Source organism: Oncorhynchus mykiss, chromosome 26 (genome assembly GCF_013265735.2).
Source record: "Oncorhynchus mykiss isolate Arlee chromosome 26, USDA_OmykA_1.1, whole genome shotgun sequence".
Classification (NCBI taxonomy): domain Eukaryota; kingdom Metazoa; phylum Chordata; class Actinopteri; order Salmoniformes; family Salmonidae; genus Oncorhynchus; species Oncorhynchus mykiss.
This window is the reverse complement of record NC_048590.1, coordinates 20,379,825-20,400,437: the sequence shown is the minus strand read 5'-3', so window position 1 is coordinate 20,400,437 and position 20,613 is coordinate 20,379,825. Positions and strand designations below refer to the sequence as shown.

At 43.0% G+C, this 20,613-nt stretch overlaps 1 protein-coding gene across 1 annotated transcript; it reads right to left on the bottom strand.

Moving 5' to 3' along the window:
- Nucleotides 1-606: 606 nt before the first annotated feature.
- Nucleotides 607-20,076, bottom strand: LOC110506370 (V-set and transmembrane domain-containing protein 2B-like). Its single transcript, XM_021585941.2, has 5 exons — nt 19,360-20,076; nt 18,430-18,617; nt 17,560-17,589; nt 16,437-16,836; nt 607-1,659 (listed from the first exon to the last, which is right to left on the bottom strand). The coding sequence occupies exons 1-5, from the start codon at nt 19,430-19,432 to the stop codon at nt 1,571-1,573; spliced, it is 780 nt and encodes a 259-aa protein (XP_021441616.1). The 5' UTR covers nt 19,433-20,076; the 3' UTR covers nt 607-1,570.
- Between the last annotated feature and the right edge of the window lie 537 nt (nt 20,077-20,613).

Genomic DNA, 20,613 nt, shown 5'->3' with positions numbered 1-20,613 from the left:
CAGTCTTCCCATTCTCCACCAATATTAACGTGGTAAACTGATAAACGATGAAAGGGAAACAGACAACAAGAGGAGACTAGGTAGGGAGTTTCCGTTGCTCTTCCCTGGGATGCACATGTGACTCCTTTTTTTTGTTGTTGGTTTTGTTAGTTAGACATGCTTACACGAGCGAGAATTCGTCCACTGAATGTGTGCCTATCCTGCCGGAAAGACTACATCACAGCTCACTACTCCCAGGGGACTGCGTTGCGACCCTCAGTCGACAACGTGGGCGCTCAAGTGGTACCTTTTGCGTCTGCTTTGCCAGTATCAACAGCTGCTCAGCTGTCACATATCTCCCATGGATTCAATGGAGCTAAGACACTGGTACTGCAACTGACTTTGGAGAGGTACACACGGACAGGGATGCACACAGGCGCTTCATTACACATTAGCGCTTGTGGAGCACACACTGGCAAGAAAGATCAGTCTGGACAGTGACCTACATACCTAATTCACTTCTAGTTCACGGAAAGATTCATCTCATGATATGGGTCAACCATATACTTTAGGGAGCACTGAGACATGGTTTCCTGTATGGTCAAAGAAAGCTTCATAGATTTAATGTTCACATGTAAGGCCTTTGATGTCAATTTTTATTGAGAAAAAAAACAACAACTTTTATTTCAACTGGTGTTGGCAACATACCAATACGTTTGTTTTTTTTTGTATTTATAAATGAATGTCTTAACTTTGACCACCATATCTTTAATAAAAATAAACATTATTGAAGGTGACTAACAACAACTATGGTAATGTGGGCCTTATTTAATCAAAATATATAAGGTCATATTTGTATACATCATGAAACAACGCTTTGGAGAAATCATAAGAGAGAGAGAGAGAGAGAGAGAGGGGCAACAGAACGACACAGACTCACAGTCTCCGTGAATGAACCGAACATTTCAAAAAAGCCCCATCTTTGACGTCTGTGAAAAAACATGATGTGTTTCTGCTCAACAGCTCATGCAAATCAACCTAAACAAACATGAGGAGCGGATCTCTTTTAGAATGCAAAAAAGAATAGTCCAGAAGCAGATATGATCAAAATAATTTCAAAGTCCTGAAAAATGAATTCCAAATAAAAATCCCATTGAACTGAAAATATAATACAAATAGAAAATAAAACATCCAAAGATATCCAACCGAAAATAAATAAGAACAGCCATGCATGAAGCACGGCAGATACTATTTGGAAACAGGATGCAGCGTTTAGTGGATGTTGGTTGTGTGTACGACGTAGCTGTGAAGTTCTTATTCACATAGATTCCTTGTTTCATGCTTCTCACACAATTCATATACATTCAGTTCTTAGACGTTGTCCTCCATTAGTCCCAGTCAGAAGACCACGTCTTCTCCTTCTCTTTCATTCAGTCCTTATATCGTCAGTCCTTTCTTCTCCTCTCTTTGTCATTCGTTTCCTCACCCTCAGTGATGTGCCGTAACGGTATACATCTATATATATATATTTCCCTTTCGTTGTTTGGTACATAAAGTGAAAACTTTCGGGTCGTCGTTTGGTTGAAGTCTCTTATTGGGTAAACAGGAAGGGGAGGAGCTTATGCAGGATCAGGAGAGTGATGAAGAGGAACGGGTCAGTGGTGGTAATGGCTCCAGAACCTGGCCAGACAAAGACAACCAGAGGGGGTAGAAAGGTCAGTGGAAATGTCTCTCTGCTACAAATCAAACCTGCACACAGAAACTGAGGAGAGATTTCGTGTTAAGACAGTACCATGGGATGCCTGGCTGTGGTGAATGGGAACAATTGGACATCCTCCAGAGTTAAGGAAGCTCACGGTAGCTCATGACATCTGTTAACTCCCTGCCAGGAGTAGAATTCTGTATTACCTGGGACATATTTCACACAATTATGGCTGACAAAATGGCAGTTGTGGAAAATCTCAAGTCTACTTTCGTTCACGCTTCTGCTGCCATGTTCCAGATAAAGGTGAGATAGAGGTGAGAGTTTCATCCACACTGCCAGGCTACCTTTTGAGTCCATGAAATGGTGGCATCTACTTATGCTGATTGTTTTGTACAGGAAGGTAGGAGACATCCCGGGGAGAACCTGGCCATGAGGAAGAGTGGCCCTTGGATACAGCTCCTAATCCCTGTCTGACACGTTTCATTTCCTGTTTGGGCAGTAGAGCAACTGCTGGCTAAAAGCGGTTTCATTATGACACACGCACACTCTCTCATACGCACACACATAAACGGACACACGTGGTCAGCGAGGAACAGACCCCAGCAAACAAAAGGCAGGCCAGATTGATTTTTCAGATCACACACACGGAAACAAGCGCAATGAGTCAATGTTTAACGAGGCTGGAGTTTCTGTGACACCGCTAGTGTGAAACGGCCGTCTGTTTTTCCATTCTCATGTTCTCAGCCAGGCCACGCCCCGCTACACATCCACACACCAACACTTCCACCATCCCCCAGCCCAAAGACATGGTGTAAAGACCACACGCACATCAACTCAAAGACATGAACTCTACTACACGCAAACAGGGCAATACAAGTGCTTAACAGTGCCTTACAAGACTCACCCGGAGCCAGGCCAGCTGTCTTAATCACAGACAGAGCTGCAGTGTATTCAGGGCAAAATGGCGTGAGTGAGAAAGCATCAGACCAAATGTCTTTCTCCATGTTTCGCTGAACGTTGATTCGCTGATTGGCTCTAATCTTCGCATCAATTCCCCTTGTTTCTCCCCCACTCTACTTCGATTGTTTCAATCTCTCATGGCCTTCCATCCGCTCTCTGTTTATGTCTCTGGCACTGTACCTCTTTGTAAACTGTATCCCTCCTTCTGTGTCCCACCCCTCGTTTTATTCTTGCCACATTTCTTTTCCTTTGCCCTTTTAAAATCTCTCTCTCTCTCTATCTGCTCTGCACTCTCTCTGTCTTCCGTGGTCATTGAGTAGATTGGCTGTAGAGTGATGGACAGCATCTGGACAGGGCAGCTTATCTGAGCCTCCTCACCAAGGATCCAAATGACAGGTGTTTACTTAAGGCTATCTGGAGACAGCCGGCTCTGACTGCTCCTGTCCCCTCATGACGCACCCCACCTCAGCCCCAGCCAGACCCTTACAATCACCCCGTATGGCAGGTGCTTGTCACAGACATCTTTAAAATGTCCAATCCAATCTAAATGAGTTGAAAAATAATAATAATTTCCTGAGTAGAAAAGCACTTTGGGATTGAAATGTGGAAACAGAGCAGGATTATCAGTTGTGATATTGGTAAGGACCAGAGGACTGCCTCAGATCACCTTTTGAAATTGGTCAGTCACGCAATGATCCACCTCTGTTCAAAGTTCGTATCTTGTGTTAATAGGTATTAATTTAGCACTGGGAAAACCCAGACTTTTCAGGTGCCCTGCTTGAGAAACCAGAACTTCTTCTCACGCTCTAACGCCTCTAACATTTGTATGAAATCTTTGGCACAAAACCCCTCTGTTCTATGTTCAATTCTACTCTATTCTATAGAATATTCTACAACTTCATCAGACTCAAGGAAAAGTCATTATTTTCTATCCACAACCACATTAAACCATTGGTTTCACCCTGTGTCATCCGTGGTGATCTTTATCAGACACTCTCCTACTCGGACAATTAAAATATGTGTGCATTGAAGACGGAATGCAGGTAAAGCTGTACAAAGGTCAAACGAAAACCATGAAAATAACAACATGAATAAACCCACACGAATCAGCTAAAACCTGAGAACCACTCCCCAGGACCATTGTTGCCAGAATCACTCCGCACGTTAACACAGCAGTCGCCAAACGTGTAACACCAAGGCATTACTCTATCCGCACTCATCCCCTCTACTGGAAGCACTACATAAGAGAAAATAAGTTTACACTCATAGGAGCACACACTGCTCCAACTCCAAATTCGCCCCGACACTCTGTAGGGGAATAGTCTTGTTTATTGTTGAACCATGTTTTAGTACCAGTGGGTATCTCTCTGTGGGAATGACATCTCTTTGCCTTGAGGGTTCAGAGGATTCTCCACTGAGTTTTGAATCAATCAAAGCATACACTTAACCTCAGAACACAGTGTCTGTAAGATCATCTGCCTATGCAGATAAATCAGTTAGCCAATATTTTACGTCCAATGGAAATGTCGGTTTGTGAGAGTAACCTCGACCTTTAAAAATACAATGAATACAACGATACTTTATATAACCCACCACATTCAAGTATTTGGAAACTAAAACCCGGGACATTGGGTTAAAAAGCCATCTGTGGTGTATGACGTGGGGGTGTTGAAATATGGCAAATGAATAGGCCCAACACATTATTTGGAGATCACATTGCAGCTCATTGGGGGCAAAGTGAAGCAGAAACAATACACCCCTACAGTGTACAACGCTAGCTATGACTCAGCTACATGCCCTATTCGCACAATAATTACTGTCATTAGTACACCAGCCCTGTGAGGTGTACACTTGATTTCTCTCTCTCTCTCCCTCTCTCTCTCTTCCTCTCTCTCTCTTCCTCTCTCTCTCTCTCTCTTCCTCTGTCTCTCTCACTCTCACTCTCACTCTCTGTCTCACTCTCTGTCTCCCTCACACATTAGCAGACATTGACAATTGACCTAAAGCAGAACCCCTTGGATGAGAGGTACAATCTCATCGTTCTGTTCAATATGTGTGTTTTCTGTAGAGTAGCAGCTATGCACTGTGGAGACCTGTAACTAATGGCCATTAGGATGACATCACTATTCTCGAAGGTTACGGTTGGCATCTGCTAGACGGCTGAATAGGGGGATGATTAGGAATCGCATATGGGGGAGGACAAACAGAACGACTGAAAGCACAGATGTGGATAAAGAAACAACAACCGTTTTCAGAGCATGGAGTGTTCAATGGGGAGTGCAACACAACGTACTGCAGATAGAGACAGTAAAAATAAATACAAAAGGCTATGTTGCAAAGAGAGACAGAGAAAAAAAAGAGGGAACTATTGACCGAGCTTGGCTAACAAAGACACGACTTCCACACGGGTGGTTGACTTTGTTCTATTCGTTTACCTGGACTGAACATACAAAGAGGGATTTTGTGTGATGTTTTCTCTTGTTGGTGCCTAAGTTTGTCCTCATGGATACACGGGTCACAAGTGAACGTTCTCTTTTGTTAGGGGGAGGTTGAACTCCAACAGGCTTCTTCACCACATGGAAACAATGAAGCCTTGGAAGTTCAATAATACAAGCTGAGGGTGAGGCAAACAAGTCCTCCTCCACCACTTCACCCTGCAGTGCGCCATAGTTTTGCAACTCTGACTGCTTGGGGTACCTACAATAAAGAGAACCGCTACAGAGTTCTACCATTATGGATTGCCAGCTACCATTGTTCCATATTGGTCATGTAGTGTCTTTCCTTACAGTTGAAAGGGACCACTTATTTAAGAGAATACTCTCCACTTCTCTAACACTTTTCCCACTATCTCATGGTCTTGGATGAGCTATAGGCTGCAACACAAAGGCCCAATAATAATATAGTAGTGTAAAGTCCCCATAACCGTCCAGCCATCATCTGTCACAGAGATGACAACACCTTGCCAGGCAAACAATGTAAGTCAACGACGGAAGTCAATCAACATCACATTCGGAGAAGTGAAGTGCTTCCCATACAGTCTGACAGCTACCTAAAACTTGTCATAATTGTCCTTAGAGCGGAGACTGACAGCTGAAAAGCCACATCAGCCCGTTAAAACCCCCCCAACACACACACACACACACACACACACACACACAGGATGCGATAGACTGGGTGTTTAATGAGGGATTGAGACAGCTGTCTAGCCAGAGACAAATACTCTTGCCAAGGGATATCAAGGTAATCTAGAGTAGCAAGCAGACCATTGCATTTTGGGTAGGTGTATTCAAGTGAGCTCTTGCATCATCACTGTCTGGCTGTCCTCATGCTCTATGCCATCCTTCTCACTCCCTACCAAACAAGTTCACCTGCCAAGTCCTTTCGATGAACTGTTGAGTGCACACAGTCACAGTTTTTAATATTATTGCATATCCTATTGCCAGCAGCATACCACCCTGCATACCACTGCTGGCTTGCTTCTGAAGCTAAGCAGGGTTGGTCCTGGTCAGTTCCTGGGTGGGAGACCAGATGCTGCTGGAAGTGGTGTTGGAGGGCCAGTAGGAGGCACTCTTTCCTCTGGTCTAAAAAAATATCCCAATGCCCCAGGGCTGCCCTGTGTAGGGTGCAGTCTATTGGACGGGACATTAAATGGTTGTCCTGACTCTCTGAGGTCATTAAAGATCCCATGGCACTTACTGTAAGAGTAGGGGCGTTAACCCTGGTGTCCTGGCTAAATTTCCAATCTGGCCCTCAAACCATCACGGTCACCTAATAATCCCCAGTTTACAATTGGCTCATTCATCCTCCTCTCCCCTGTAGCTATTCCCTAGGTCGTTGCTGCAAATGAGAACGTGTTCTCAGTCAACTTACCTGGTAGAATAATGGATAAATAAATTAATTGCATAGGCAGTTTCTTTCTCACCTCATTTTCACTGTGAATAATACAAACAGTAACATTATCAAACTAACTCCCACAGTCACATCCACAATGTGGAATATTTCCACTTACCAAATGTTCCTTTTAATCAAGCAGTCTATAATCAATATAGATAGTCAATCATTCTAATTAGAATATTCCAGTGAATTAATTTGGTGATTGATTAATTAATGATCTAAGTAATAGCGGTTCACATTGCAATTGGCTTTCAGATTGGCCGAATTACTGAGATACTTTAAATTAATCTGAAATATTGTTTTACGTAAGGGACAACACTATTGTTTAAATGCTCTGAGATGGAAATGCTTTCCAATGTTGAAAAATGCTGGGAGTAGAGCTTGTGATTCCATGGATGGTTGTATTCGCAGTTTCAAGTTTCAACAAGGTTCCATTTCACTGTTGTGTCGTCGTTGTTCTGTTCGTGAATTGAGAACCAGGAGGAACATTCACGGCTGTGCAGTCCGCCACACTTTCCACTGTGAATTCATGATAGACAGCCACCATCCCCAAAGTGTTAGCCACTGATCCTCCATGGGACTATCAATCTGGTTCCCTGTGAAGCGCTGGAGAATGGTGCACTGCAAGTTGATCTGTTATCCCAGCAAGGCCACCAAACCCCCAGATGAAAAATGAAACATTTGAGAGGCAATTTGAGACACCTGACAGTGTGCTGAGGGGCCAGCTTATCTGCCCCATGCCCGTGGCATTTCCCCTTTAATATTAATTGTTTCTGCCACTCAGCCAGATGACATTGCAGAAAAGTGACAGATGCACGCATTTCCGAGAGGCGGGCCAGATCACATTTTTTCCCCCTCAACTGTTGTTATTGTGGTACGACAAGGGAGGGCCAATCTTTCACGTATGCCAGGGTGCTTTTTAACCTTCACAATCTGTTGACAAATATGTTGAGGGGTTCACTTAAAGAAAAAAAAAAAAAATCTGTCTCCCACAGTCAACGCAAACGTGTCAGGAGGGCACTTTTACATGGATTGATTTACTGTATTTGATTTAGTCTGACAGAGATACATGACGAGAGACAGAGAAGCAAATGCTGACCAGACAATTTGAAGGAATATATCAGCCTTGCACTGCTATATATGAAAAATAATATGCATCAGATTCTCATAATTCAACAGGTGAGTTTGCCTTGCTCTGTCCTGGACAATCAAGTTAAGACAACAAGCCCAGAGGTCAGTCTAACTATGGCTGCCTAACCTCGTTTTGTAATCTAAACAGAGCATTATTCTGCTCCCGAGTGGCATAGCGGTCGAAATCACTGCATCTCAGTGCAAGAGGTGACACTACAGTCCCTGGTTTGAATGAAGGCTGATTCACATCTGGCCGTGATTGGGAGTCCCATAGGGTGGTGCATAATTGGCACAGCTTCGTCCAGGTTTGGCCGGGGTAGGCCATCTTTGTAAATAAGAATTTGTTTTTAACTGACTTGCATTGTTAATTAAAGGTTAAATAAAATTAAAATAAATCAAAACCAAGTAAAAATGTAGTAACTGCTCATTTGGCCGAAAAGGATTCAATGTCATTTTTGCTACATTAAATACGTGGACAAAAATACTGCCTCTATTGTATTGTGTTTTGGAGAAAATGGGGGTCATGTTAAAAGAGAGAGAGAGAGAGAGAGAGAGAGAGAGAGAGAGAGAGAGAGAGAGAGAGAGAGGAATCAGTGAACTGGCAACGATATTGTTTGATTTTTCGCCAAATGGCCGCCTCTGTCTCGCTTCGCTAAGGACAGGGTTGACCGAACACGCTGATCCACAATGCCAGTTCCTAGGAGAAGGCCATTTACTGTGCTCCAGGCTACTCTCACGTCGACGGTACATGTCCAGGATGGCAGCATCCGTGTTCTGAACATGAGGAGGACTAACAGCATGGTGCCATTCTATTAGCTCTGTGTTTTCAGCATTATTACCCCTCGGTTGGCAGTTAGCTTCATTCAGAAAGTAAGGGATTCGAATCACATAGAGAAGACCAAATGGATCCCTGGTCTCTGGATGAGAGAGTCTGCTAAATGACTAACATGTAGAAGTAAATGTAGGCTTCCAAATGACCAATTTGCACAACTCTGTTGATTACATTTTCAATGGAACTCAAGGCTCTGTAGATGGCATTGGCTTCAAGCATACATTTAGATGTACATGTTGTTGGATGATATTACTGAAATCGGGACTAGTAGTGACAGCAGAGACGAAGCCCTGCACTTGGGGACACAGGTAGAGTTGTGTAACTGTTTCCTCTGGAGTCCTCTCCTCCAGTTATGGCCCCACCAGCTGTCCTCCTCTGCCCCGAGGACAAGGCCACAGCAAGGGGAGAACAGCCACCCCAACAAGCCACAGCACACGTCGAGCTGACACAACACTGAGTACGATAGACACAATAGGGAAGGAACAGAGAATGAAACTTCCCACAATGTCTCCTCCAAGGGCCTCTAAAGTCTTTCGGAAAACTTCCCATCAGGAGTTCCTTTCACTCTAATCCCCACACAGAAGTATAGTACCCTTGAGGGGAGAGACAAGCCCTGTGTAAAGAAGCCAGAACCCTGGCAACAGCCTATCATTAGAGGAGGGCCTTGCTCTACATTACCCCCTTAGTCAGCCTGCAAACCACCAACGCACTGACAGCAATAGTCAGGAAAGAGGAGGAGTCTGGACACATGCTTCCAGCCAGAGATATGAACAACAGACACAATCAAAACATACATCAGCACACAGTTACATGCTAACGCACATAAACAGACAAGTGTGGTCCCACATACTGATAAGTGTGCAACCCCCCCCCCCCCCCCCCCCCCCCGTGACATGTCTCCCACGCTGCACCACCACTGCGTCAGCGGCTGTAAGTCTGATATGGCAGAACGGCGAGTGAAACCCTCCTGCGGAGTCTGTGAATTTGAATTATTCAGGAGTGCGCTTCATCGATCAGTAGCGAGTCTGACGTGTGAGATAGCTCCCTTCTCGCTCTCTCCAAGGGCTGCTTTAAGGCGCGCTCACGTTATAGTGTGGAGATCATGAGGAGACCTCATATCCATGGCCATTGTGAATCACATCTTCATCATTTCTGTCTCTATATGGTGGACACTATAGAGGCAAGAACCTGTCACTCTCCTCTGCAGCATCTGTAGTGGAAAATCCTAAGTATTCACCCCCCCCCCCTTGGATTTCTCAATTTTTTTTGCATTATGAAGTGGGATTGATAATTGATGTCAAAGTGAAATGAAAATTCCATCTATTTAATTAATGAAGAATAAACCACAAAATATACGTTGATGAGATAAGTATTCCCCCCTGAGTCAATACATGTTAGAATCACCTTTGGCAGATAAGTATTCCCCCCTGAGTCAATACATGTTAGAATCACCTTTGGCAGCGATTACAGCTGTGTGTCTTTCTGGGTAAGCCTCTAAGAGCTTTCCACCTCTGGATTGTGTGATATTTTCAAAATATTCCTTTCAAAATTCTTCAAGCTCCGTCAAGGAGTTGAGGATCATGGCTGGACAGCAATTTTCACGCCTTGCCATAGATTTCAAGCAGATTTAAGTCAAAACGGAACATTCATGGTCTTCAAGGTAAGTAACTCCAGTGTAGATTTGTGTTGCAGGTTATTGTCCTGCTGAAACGTGGATTTCTCTCCCAGTGTACGTTGTAAACTTTGTTGTTGTACTTTATTTGTAAGAGTTGTTCATTTGTTAGGTTCAAGGTGCAACACAATATTGATTATTGAACTACATTTGATCTAGTTCAGTCTTATCAATCACTTAAAATAATGTAATAATCTCTTACCTAGCTTGATGTGGGCATATTTGTTTACTTTTTGTTGTTTTAAATAGAGAAGGCTAGAAGGGCCATGGGTCATGACCCCCTGCCAAGTCACGTCTGCCTCTGCAAATAAGCACTGCTGAGTTGTTTATAGTCATAGTCAATCGATCAATAATATAATAATACTCCTAGATTTTTTATTTACAATATGGAGATCTATGAGAATAGAAAGGTTCAGAACTTTTGTGAAACATCACAGCACAGTTGAAAAATATATAGCAAACAATTACATTGATGGAAGCAACGATCTATCTGCAATATTAAAGCTGGTAGATCACAAATTAGTATAGTATGTATATATATATGTATATATATATATATGTATATATATATATATATATATTACATACATACATACTATTTTGGAATATTTTTATTTATTTATATTTATATATATATATATATATATATATATATATATATATATATATATACAGTTCCTTCGGAAAGTATTCAGGAAAGTATTCAGACCCCTTGACTTTTTCCACATTTTGTTACATTGCAGCCTTATTCTGAAATTGATTAAATTGTTTTTTCCCCCTCATTAATTTACACACAATGCCCCATAATGACAAAGCAAAAACAGTTTTTTAGACATTTTTGCTCATTTATGAAATATAATTAACTGAAATATCATATTTACATATCACGGAACCCAAACCGGCTGCGTGCGTGCGCCATCGTGCGCTATCGTGCATACATTTATTTTGTCCCCCTACACCAAACGCGATCACGACACGCAGGTTAAAATATCAAAACAAACTCTGAACCAATGACAATCATTTGGGGACAGGTCGAAAAGCATTAAACATGTATGGCAATTTAGCTAGTTAGCTTGCACTTGCTAGCTAATTTGTCCTATTTAGCTAGATTGCTGTTGCTGGCTAATTTGTCCTGGGATATAAACATTGAGTTGTTATTTTACCTGAAATGCACAAGGTCTTTTACTCCGACAGTTAATCCACACATAAAACGGCCAACCGAATTGTTTCTAGTCATCTCTTCTCCTGCAAGGCTTTTTCATCTTTGAACTTTATATGGTGATCGGCATCTAAACTTTCATAGTCTTACCACGACTACCGGAAAAACAGTTCATCTTTCAATCACCCACGTGGTTATAACCAATGAAGAGATGGTACGTGGGTACCTGCGTCTATAAACCAATGAGAGGGGAGAGGCAGAACTTTCAGCACGATCTGCATCAGAAATAGAAAGGAGTTATATTTTAGCCCTTGGCATCGCAGACGCTCGTTGGCGCACGCGAGCAGTGTGGGTGCAATAATTGAATAACATGGATTTCTAAATTTATTGTGCAGCACACGCGATGTGTCCGGTCTGGTCAGCGTGTAAGAATTCAGACCATTGTACTCAGTACTTTTTTGAAGCACCTTTGGCAGCTATTACAGCATGGAGTCTTCTTGGGTATCACGTTACAAGCATGGCACACCTGAATCTGGGGAGTTTCTCCCATTCTTCTCTGTAGATCCTCCCAAGCTCTGTCAGGTTGGATGGGGAACGTAGCTGCACAGGTATTTTCACGTCTCTCCAGAGATTTTTGAGCGGTTTCAAGTCCAGGCTCTGGCTGGGCCACTCAGGGACATTCAGGGACTTGTCCCAAAGCCACTCCTGCGTTGTCTTGGCTGTTGTCCTGTTGGAAGGTGAACCTTTGCCCCAGTCTGAGGTCCTGAGCACTCTGGAGCAGGTTTTCATCAAGGATCTCTCTGTGATTTGCTCCGTTCATCTTTGCTTTGATCCTGACTAGTCTCCCTGCCACTGAAAAACATCCCCACAGCATGGTGCTGCCACCACCATGCTTCATGTAGTGATGGTGCCAGGTTTCCTCCAGACATGATGCTATACCCTTATGGGGTATTGTTTGCAGAATGATGGACATTTATTTTTCTGTTATTCATTTTATAATAAGTCTGTAACGTAACAAAATGTGGAAAAAGACAAGGGGTCTGAATACTTTCTGAAGGCACCGTATATACTGCATTACCAAAAGTATGTGGCCACCTGCTCTTTGAACATCTCATTCCAAAATGATGGGCATTAATATGGAGTTGGTCCACCCTTTGCTGCTATAACAGCCTTCACTCTTCTGGGAAGGCTTTCCACTAGAAGTTGCAACATTGCTACGGGGACTTGCTTCCATTCAGCCACAAGAGCATTAGTGAGGTCGGGCACTGATGTTGGGTGATTAGGCCTGGCTCGCAGTCGGCCTTCCAATTCTTCCCAAAGGTGTTCGATGGGGTTGAGGTCAGGGCTCTGTGCAGGCCAGTCAATGTTTTCCACACCGATCTCGACAATCCATTTCTGTATGGACCTCATTTTGTGCACAGGGGCATTATCATGCTGAAACAGGAAAGGACCTTCCCCAAACTGTTGCCACAAATTTGGAAGCACAGTCTAGAATGTCATTGTATGCTGTAGCGTTAAGGTTTCCCTTCACGGGCCTACCGAGTAGCGCAGCGGTCTAAGGCAATGCATCCCAGTGCTAGAGGCATCACTACAGATCCAGGTTCGATCCTGGGCTGTGTCGCAGCCGGCCACCAACGGAGACCCATGAGGCGGCGCACAATTGCCCCAGCGTCATCCGGGTTAGGGTAGGGATTGGCCTGCAGGGATGTCCTTGTCCCATCGCACTCTAGGGACTCCTTGTGGCGTCCGTGCGCATGTATGATGACTTCAGTCAACAGCTGTACAGTGTTTTCACAGTGTGGCTGGCTTCCAGGTTAAGCGGGCAGTGTGTGAAGAAGCAGTGCGGCTTGGCTGGGTTGTGTTTCGGAGGATGCACGGCTCTCGACCTTTGCCTCTTCCGAGTCCGTACGGGAGTTGCAGCCATGGTACAAGACTGTAACTACTACCAATTGGATATCACAAAATTGGGTAGAAAAATCTGTAAAAAGTACCAAACATTTCCCTTCACTGGAACTAAATGGCCTAGCCCGAATCATGAAAAACAGCCCCAGACAATTATTCAATGGTCCTATTCTGTGAGCTTGTGTGACCTACCACTTCACGGCTGAGCCGTTGTTGCTCCTAGATATTTCCACTTCACAATAACAGCACTTAAAGTTGACAGGGGAAGCTCTAGCAGTGCAGAAATTTGAAACTAATTTTTCAACCACTCCACAAATTTCTTAACAAACTATAGTTTTGGCAAGTCGGTTAGGTCTACTTTGTGCATGAGTAATATTTCCAACCTTTGTCTACAGAGAGATTATTTCACTTTTAATTCACTGTATCACAATTCCAGTGGGTCATAATTGTGCATACACAAAGTTGACTGTGCCTTTAAACAGCTTGGAGAATTCCAGAAAATTATGTCATGGCTTTAGAAGCTTCTGATAGGCTAATTGACATCATTTGAGTCAATTGGAGGTGTACCTGTGGATGTATTTCAAGTCATACCTTCAAACTCAGTATCTCTTTGCTTGACATCATGGGAAAATCAAAATAAATCAGCCAAGATCTCAGAAAAAAAATTGTAGACCTCCACGAGTCTGGTTCATCCTTGGGAGCAATTTCCAAATGCCTGAAGGTACCACGTTCATCTGTACAAACAATAGTACGTAAGTATAAACACCATGGGACCACGCAGTCGTCATTCCGCTCAGGAAGGAGACACGTTCTGTCTCCTAGAGATGAATGTACTTTGGTGCAAAAAGTGCAAATCAATCCCAGAACAACAGCAAAGGACCTTCTGAAGATGCTGGAGGAAACAGGTACAAAGTATCTATATCCACAGTAAAACAAGTCCTATGTTGACAAACCTGAAAGGCCGCTCAGCAAGGAAGAAGACACTGCTCCAGAACCGCCATAAAAAAAGCCAGACTACAGTTTGAAACTGCACATGGGGACAAAAATCATGCTTTTTGGAGAAATGTCCTCTGGTCTGATGAAACAAAAATAGAACTGTTTGGCCATAATGACCATCGTTATGTTTGGAGGAAAAAGGGGGAGGCTTGCAAGCCAAAGAACACCATCCTAACCGTGAAGCACAGGGGTGGCAGCATCATGTTGTGGGGATGCTTTGCTGCAGGAGGGACTGGTGCACTTCACAAAATAGATGGCACAATGAGGAAGGAAAAATTTGTGGATATATTGAAGCAACATCTCAAGACATCAGTCAGGAAGTTAAAGCTTGGTCGCAAATGACCCCAAGCATACTTCCAAAGTTGTGGCAAAATGGCTTAAGGACAACAAAGTCAAGGAATTGGAGTGGAAATCACAAAGCCCTGACCTCAATCCTATAGAAAATGTGTGGGCAGAACTGAAAAAGCCTGTGCGAGCAAGGAGGCCTCCAAACCTGACTCAGTTACACCAGCTCTGTCAGGAGGAATGGGACACAATTCACCCAACTTATTGTGGGAAGCTTATGGAAGGCTACCCGATATGTTTGACCCAAGTGAAACAATTTAAAGGCGATGCTACCAAATACTAATTGAGTGTATGTAAACTTCTGACCCACTGGGAATGTGATGAAAGCAATAAAAGCTGAAATAAATAATTATCTCTACTATTATTCTGACATTTAACATTCTTAAAATAAAGTGGTGATCCTAACTGACCGAAGACAGGGAATGTCCTTGGATTAAATGTCAGGAATTGTGAAAAACTGAGTTTAAATGTATTTGCCAAAGGTGTATGTAAACTTCAGACTTCAACTGTACGTGTATATGTACACTACCAGTCAAAAGTGTGGACACACCTACTCATTGTGTGCAAAGCTGTCATCAAGGCAAAGAGTGGCTACTTTAAAGAATCTATAATCTAAAATATATTTTGATTTGTTTATCATGTACAGTATGTATACAAAAGTATGCGGAAACCCTTTCAAACTAGTGGATTCACCATTTCAGCCACAGTCTTTTCTATTTCTATTTCTGTTCACTCTGTCATTTAGGACATTATTGTCGAGTAACTTCAATGTTGCTGATCGATCTTCAGTTTCCTCCCTTCACAGCCAGTGAACTCTGTAGCTGTTTTGAAATCATTATTGGCCTCATGGTGACATCCTGGAGGAGTTTCCATATTGTCCTACAGCTCAGTTAAGAACGACTTTTGTTGTGTCTGAGTGGTTTAGTACATCATCCACAGCATCATTATTAACTTGACCATGCTTAATAAAGAGATATTCAATGTCTAATTTGTAAATGTTACCCATCTACCAATCACTGCCCTTCTTTACGAGGCTTTTGAAAAGCTCACTGGTCTTTGTAGTTTAATCTGTGCTTGAAATTCAACACTTGGGGACAGAGGAAGGGTTAGCCATTAACAGAGGAAGGGTTAGCCATTAAAAAATCATGTCAACCCTTATTACTTCATACAGAGTGATTCCATGTAACTTATTATGTGATTTTCTAAGCTTCATTTTGCTCCTGAACTCATTTAGGCTTGCCTAAACAAAAAGGGTGAATACTTGTGCAACAACTATATTTTAGTTATTTCATTTGTAGGCCTATTAATTTGTTAACATTCTTTTCACTTTGACATAATGGAGAATTGTGTGTAGATCAATGACAGCGACAATGACATTTCAATCCCACTATGCCACGCAAGAAAATGTGAAAAAACAAAACAAGGGGATGAATATTTATGATACCTACTGCATATACATACACACCTTCCCTCACTCTCCATAGTCTGACAAAAACCTCTGGCAAAATCAAATGTCTCAACTGGTGGCAAGATAGGTAGATATGTCCCAGCATGGATAAATGCATTTTTTTTATTATGATGAAATAAAGAATACCTCCCCGTAAGAATCACTGCCCTGTGAAGCAATATAATTACATGTAACAGGTTGTGTTCTCTACACAAGCATCATCAAATATATTATTTGTAAATAACATTATATAATTCAATGACAATAAAAATGTATTATTCACTCAAAGAGGGTAAATCACCGATCTGAATGACATGCTCCTGATGGTCTGACAGGAGATGGAGGAGTAACACACACAAACTCCACATCTTCTACCCTTGTATCACTAGGTGTCACTGTTGCACTTTAACTTACCAGCTCCGTGCTGCTGTCGGAGGATGGCCGCATTGCCGGGCCTTGGCGAAGCTGAGGACTTTGCTGCAGAGGCGGTGGTCATCGTGCTGGCGGGGAGGGGGCCATTTCCCGCTGGAGGAGGCACACGAGGCTTTCCCTGACCCGGCTCAGAGGTAGCCCGCCCCCCGGCCACCGCGTCCTTGCTGTTCCTCAGTGGCCATCTATTCTGAATGTGGGACACGGCCTCCTCGGCCACCATGCCATCACGCGGAATCACCCGGAGGGTGGCTTGAACCTTGTATTCCTGAGTCTCGTCGGAGTACAAGTCGGAAACCCGGCACTCGTACACCCCTTCGTCCTCTTTTCGCACCTTGGAGAGACTAAGCCTGTGAGATATGGCGCTGCCCTGCACCCTCACAGTCTACAAAGAGAAACAGAGAAAGGGAGAAATTGCTACATGCACAGTATAACCTGTTGGTTTCGACAATAAATACGTCTATATCAAAGTAGACTATGCCGGCCACTCATTAGACTACTGCCACATATGCAGCACGCGATGAGGGCTTATGGGTTTGATAGCCTAAATCCTAAAGGCCTATAATCCCCAAAAAATCTTAAACGTGTGGACGCAGTCTCAATAGAGAAATAACTTGCCTCTCCGCAGGAAAATGCAATAACGTCGCAGTTTAGTGGTGGGCCTAAACATGGCAGATTTAATGCTGCCTGTTGTGTGGCAAGTCTCTGGATACATTTCAAAACAAGATTAGGCTATATTTATATTATAAAGGCGACATGATAAGGGTGAGCCAGCCAGGTTTGAGCCAACTGTACAAAATGGAGTCGTAAGTCTAGAAAAAACGATGTTTGGAAAAATGCCCACTTGCAACAGAGGCGTGGACAGTTACCACCATAGCTTGTGCTAAAATATTGTCCATCGACCTCCATAGCGACACTTGGCCATATGATGTGGCTAGCCCTATGATCTTGAACAACGTTTATAAACATTTTATTACTCAAATGCATTATGGGACAGGTTAACGGTGCTGCCATATACAACATTTGAAGAAATCAGATATTTATCTACACTATGATAAAGTGTTAGCGTGAATGCTTCAGCTGGATATGAGGAAACACAAACACTTACGCTTATTTTTGTGGCATCCTTTTGAGTGACCTGAAATCAGAAATTTGTCGAAGTGTTATGGTCAGCCAGAGACACAAGACTGCATAATACTCTCGTTAATAGCAATTACACTTTAGGATATGAGCTTCAACACAATTGGAATTCCATGTGCAATTTTGAATAGCTTTCGACATTGTACAATTGTTTCTACAGCTGCGCGCATTGGAATCAGCACCATGGACAGCAACAGTTGCGTTGTTCCCAAACCTGCCCGAAACAGTGTGCACTGACATAGGCACCATGCATGGACAGCAACAGCTGCATTAACTCTCGAGCTGTCATAACTGCTCGTTTGTGTTTTCCAGTGCATGTTTATTGTACTTAAATAACAGAGCAGAAACTACAGATGGGGTTGTTCTGTGTCCCTGAGTCGATTGAAACAGAGGCACAGATTGCGTAATCATGTCACAGTTATCCAACAGCATTATGGAATATTCCAACGTGGGTATTTCCGCTGCATGCATGAGAACTCTCCCTGAACTAATTTTAAAATCAAACAAGTACCATTTGTATCATTAGGTGTGACGCCCCCCCTCCCGCACAATATACACACCCCCTTCTGTAATATGAATGGCCACACAGTGTTTATAAGCTCCAGTATATCCCTTCACGTGCTTTTAGTCGGCAAACATGTTGTAATGGAGTCCATCAAATAAATAGCGACATATGTCATACATATGGCGATGCCATCATCAAAGGCCAGATTGCACACAGCCGTAGCCGTACGTGTCAATCACTTTTGGTGCAACTTCGAACATTTAAACAGACCCCCTCTCAGTAGCTGCCCGGGAGGAGCCCAACCTGCCCTCTCTGTCATGGGGACAGCATTACCTTGGCTCTGTTCGCCGGAGCGCTTATTTGCAGTTCGTGTGCAAGTTCTTTAGGTGTTGTCTCCTTTAGGTACCACCACTGGATCTCAAGCGAGAAGGGCGATGATCCGATGGCCCGAAAGGCGCACGGCATCTCAACGTCTTCTCCCTCACTGACACTCACATCTTTGGGCACTTCAGTAAACGTAGCTAACATTGAGAAAAGAGAACGTATATAATAGATTACTATGTTGGAATAACACATTTACAAAGATCTGAGATTACGTAGCCTCATGACAGACAACTGACATGCGCTTTAGTGAGATCCGTTTCCACATTGTCTGTATTTCGCAATACAATCATATTCAGGTTGCCATTCAATTTAAATATCAGTTTATATTAGTTTAAGACTTAAAAGAAAATAGACAATGAAGCAATGACGCAAAGGTAGCCTACACAACGAGGCGTATTGGCTTTATGTGACCTGTGTACTGTGTACTGTGAATTGAAATGACCACGGCGTTTGATATAACCTGTAACGGAATAAATACAAGTATTTGGTCACTATGAGAATACCAATTATTGTTGCTTTACGTGTTTTGAGAGATCATGTTCATCTAGCATTAGGCTTAGCATAACTGAGGAAATGTGGACATTATGCAAAACTGCTGAAGCACAGTCTTGACATGTGTTCGTCTAATACTTGAATCCTATCAATCTATTCTCTCACCCATGTATCATTTCATCGACAACGTAATTCTTTTTTTTTTTTTTACTCATAACGACCAAGTCACTGCAGCATAATAATGCGCTCGACTTCAAATAATGACCCGGTCCGGTCCATATCACAACAGCTTGAAATCAAAAATCTAACCACAGGGGCTGTTCGATTGACAGCATTTGTGTTCACCATCAAAAGCACGGCATGCCACAACTATCAAAGTTGACTTACCATTTACACAGAAGAACAAGGGTGCGTTAAGAATTAAATAATAAAGGACGCCGTTGAGTCCCCGTTTTTCCATCTCATAGATATCCCAGGGTCGTTAGATTAGAGAGCGCGTGAAGACGGTCATTTGACCATAAATGTATCTTTATAACATCAACATTTCAATTTCCATGATGGGCAAGCGTTCGTCTCTGATCTGTTGGGGGAATTCGTTAGCTTTCCCAAAGATTCAAGATATTTCACAAGATCCAAATAACGTACTCCAATATGTTTTCCTGCCAGCCAGGCGAAAAACGTACAATCCAAATGTTCTGCAGCTGCTCTATATTCTATTATTATCCCCTTATAACTGTGATTCCTTATTTCCTGATGTGCTTCAGGTCGAAACCAAACTTCTTCTCGGCTGAAAGAAACCTGCTCATTCTGCTTTCCACGTGAAGGGAATGTTTCCCGGGCACTTCTCCAAGACCCATTACATAACCATCCTTGTGTCCGCTCCCATAAAGAGGACCTGCCGTGGACGAGATTCCCGTGTTTTGTACTAAGACCTGGAGGATCAGTAGATAGGTCCCAGCTCCGCGAGCGGATCCGTCTGCTTTGTGTGCATATCAGTGAGGAGGCGCTTTAGCATTTCCAAACCCACTAACTTAGTGTGGCGTGCGTGCAACGCCACCGATAGCCTGACGCGCGTTGAAACCTAATCAACCCTTCCCTCAAATCAACGCGCGGCACAACCTATGAGGACAATTCTCACAACCTGACGTCCAAACGAAATGCCAGCCCTTAAAACATATAGAATCAAGATGATTCATGCTGTTCTCTTTCCAAAATCAACAAGCCACTCTAAAATTAGCAGGAGCCGAGATTTGTATTTATTTAATGTGAAAAATAGGCCTACAGAAAAACTGCAGCGCTTTCTACTTTTGTTGTTGCAGTATTGGTCAGCTGTCGCACAGCCTCTGGTATTATAACCACCGGGATAATCCGTATTCCCTCAAACAGACAATGTTGTAATTCGGATTAAAATCAATCTCACTATGATATAGAACCACTCAACACAGTATTGCTCCTATTTAATCATGTTGTGCTATTTGCTTTGAAAATAAATAGGTCATTATGTCAATGTCACCCAATACATGTCATAACGGTTTAAGGTTTGATGATTGATGATTGGTGTGACCAGCCTGCTGTGACACGCACGCACACACACACACACACACACACACACACACACACACACACACACACACACACACA

Excerpts from the sequence above, each read along its gene's own strand:
- LOC110506370 (XM_021585941.2), bottom strand. The coding sequence starts at position 19,432 with ATGGAAAAACGGGGACTCAACGGCGTCCTTTATTATTTAATTCTTAAC. Across the intron at positions 16,837-17,559 it reads AGGATGCCACAAAAATAAGC|ACTGTGAGGGTGCAGGGCAG; the intron begins GTAAGTGTTTGT and ends TTCTCTTTGTAG. Across the intron at positions 1,660-16,436 it reads CCGACAGCAGCACGGAGCTG|GTTCTGGAGCCATTACCACC; the intron begins GTAAGTTAAAGT and ends TTGTCTGGCCAG.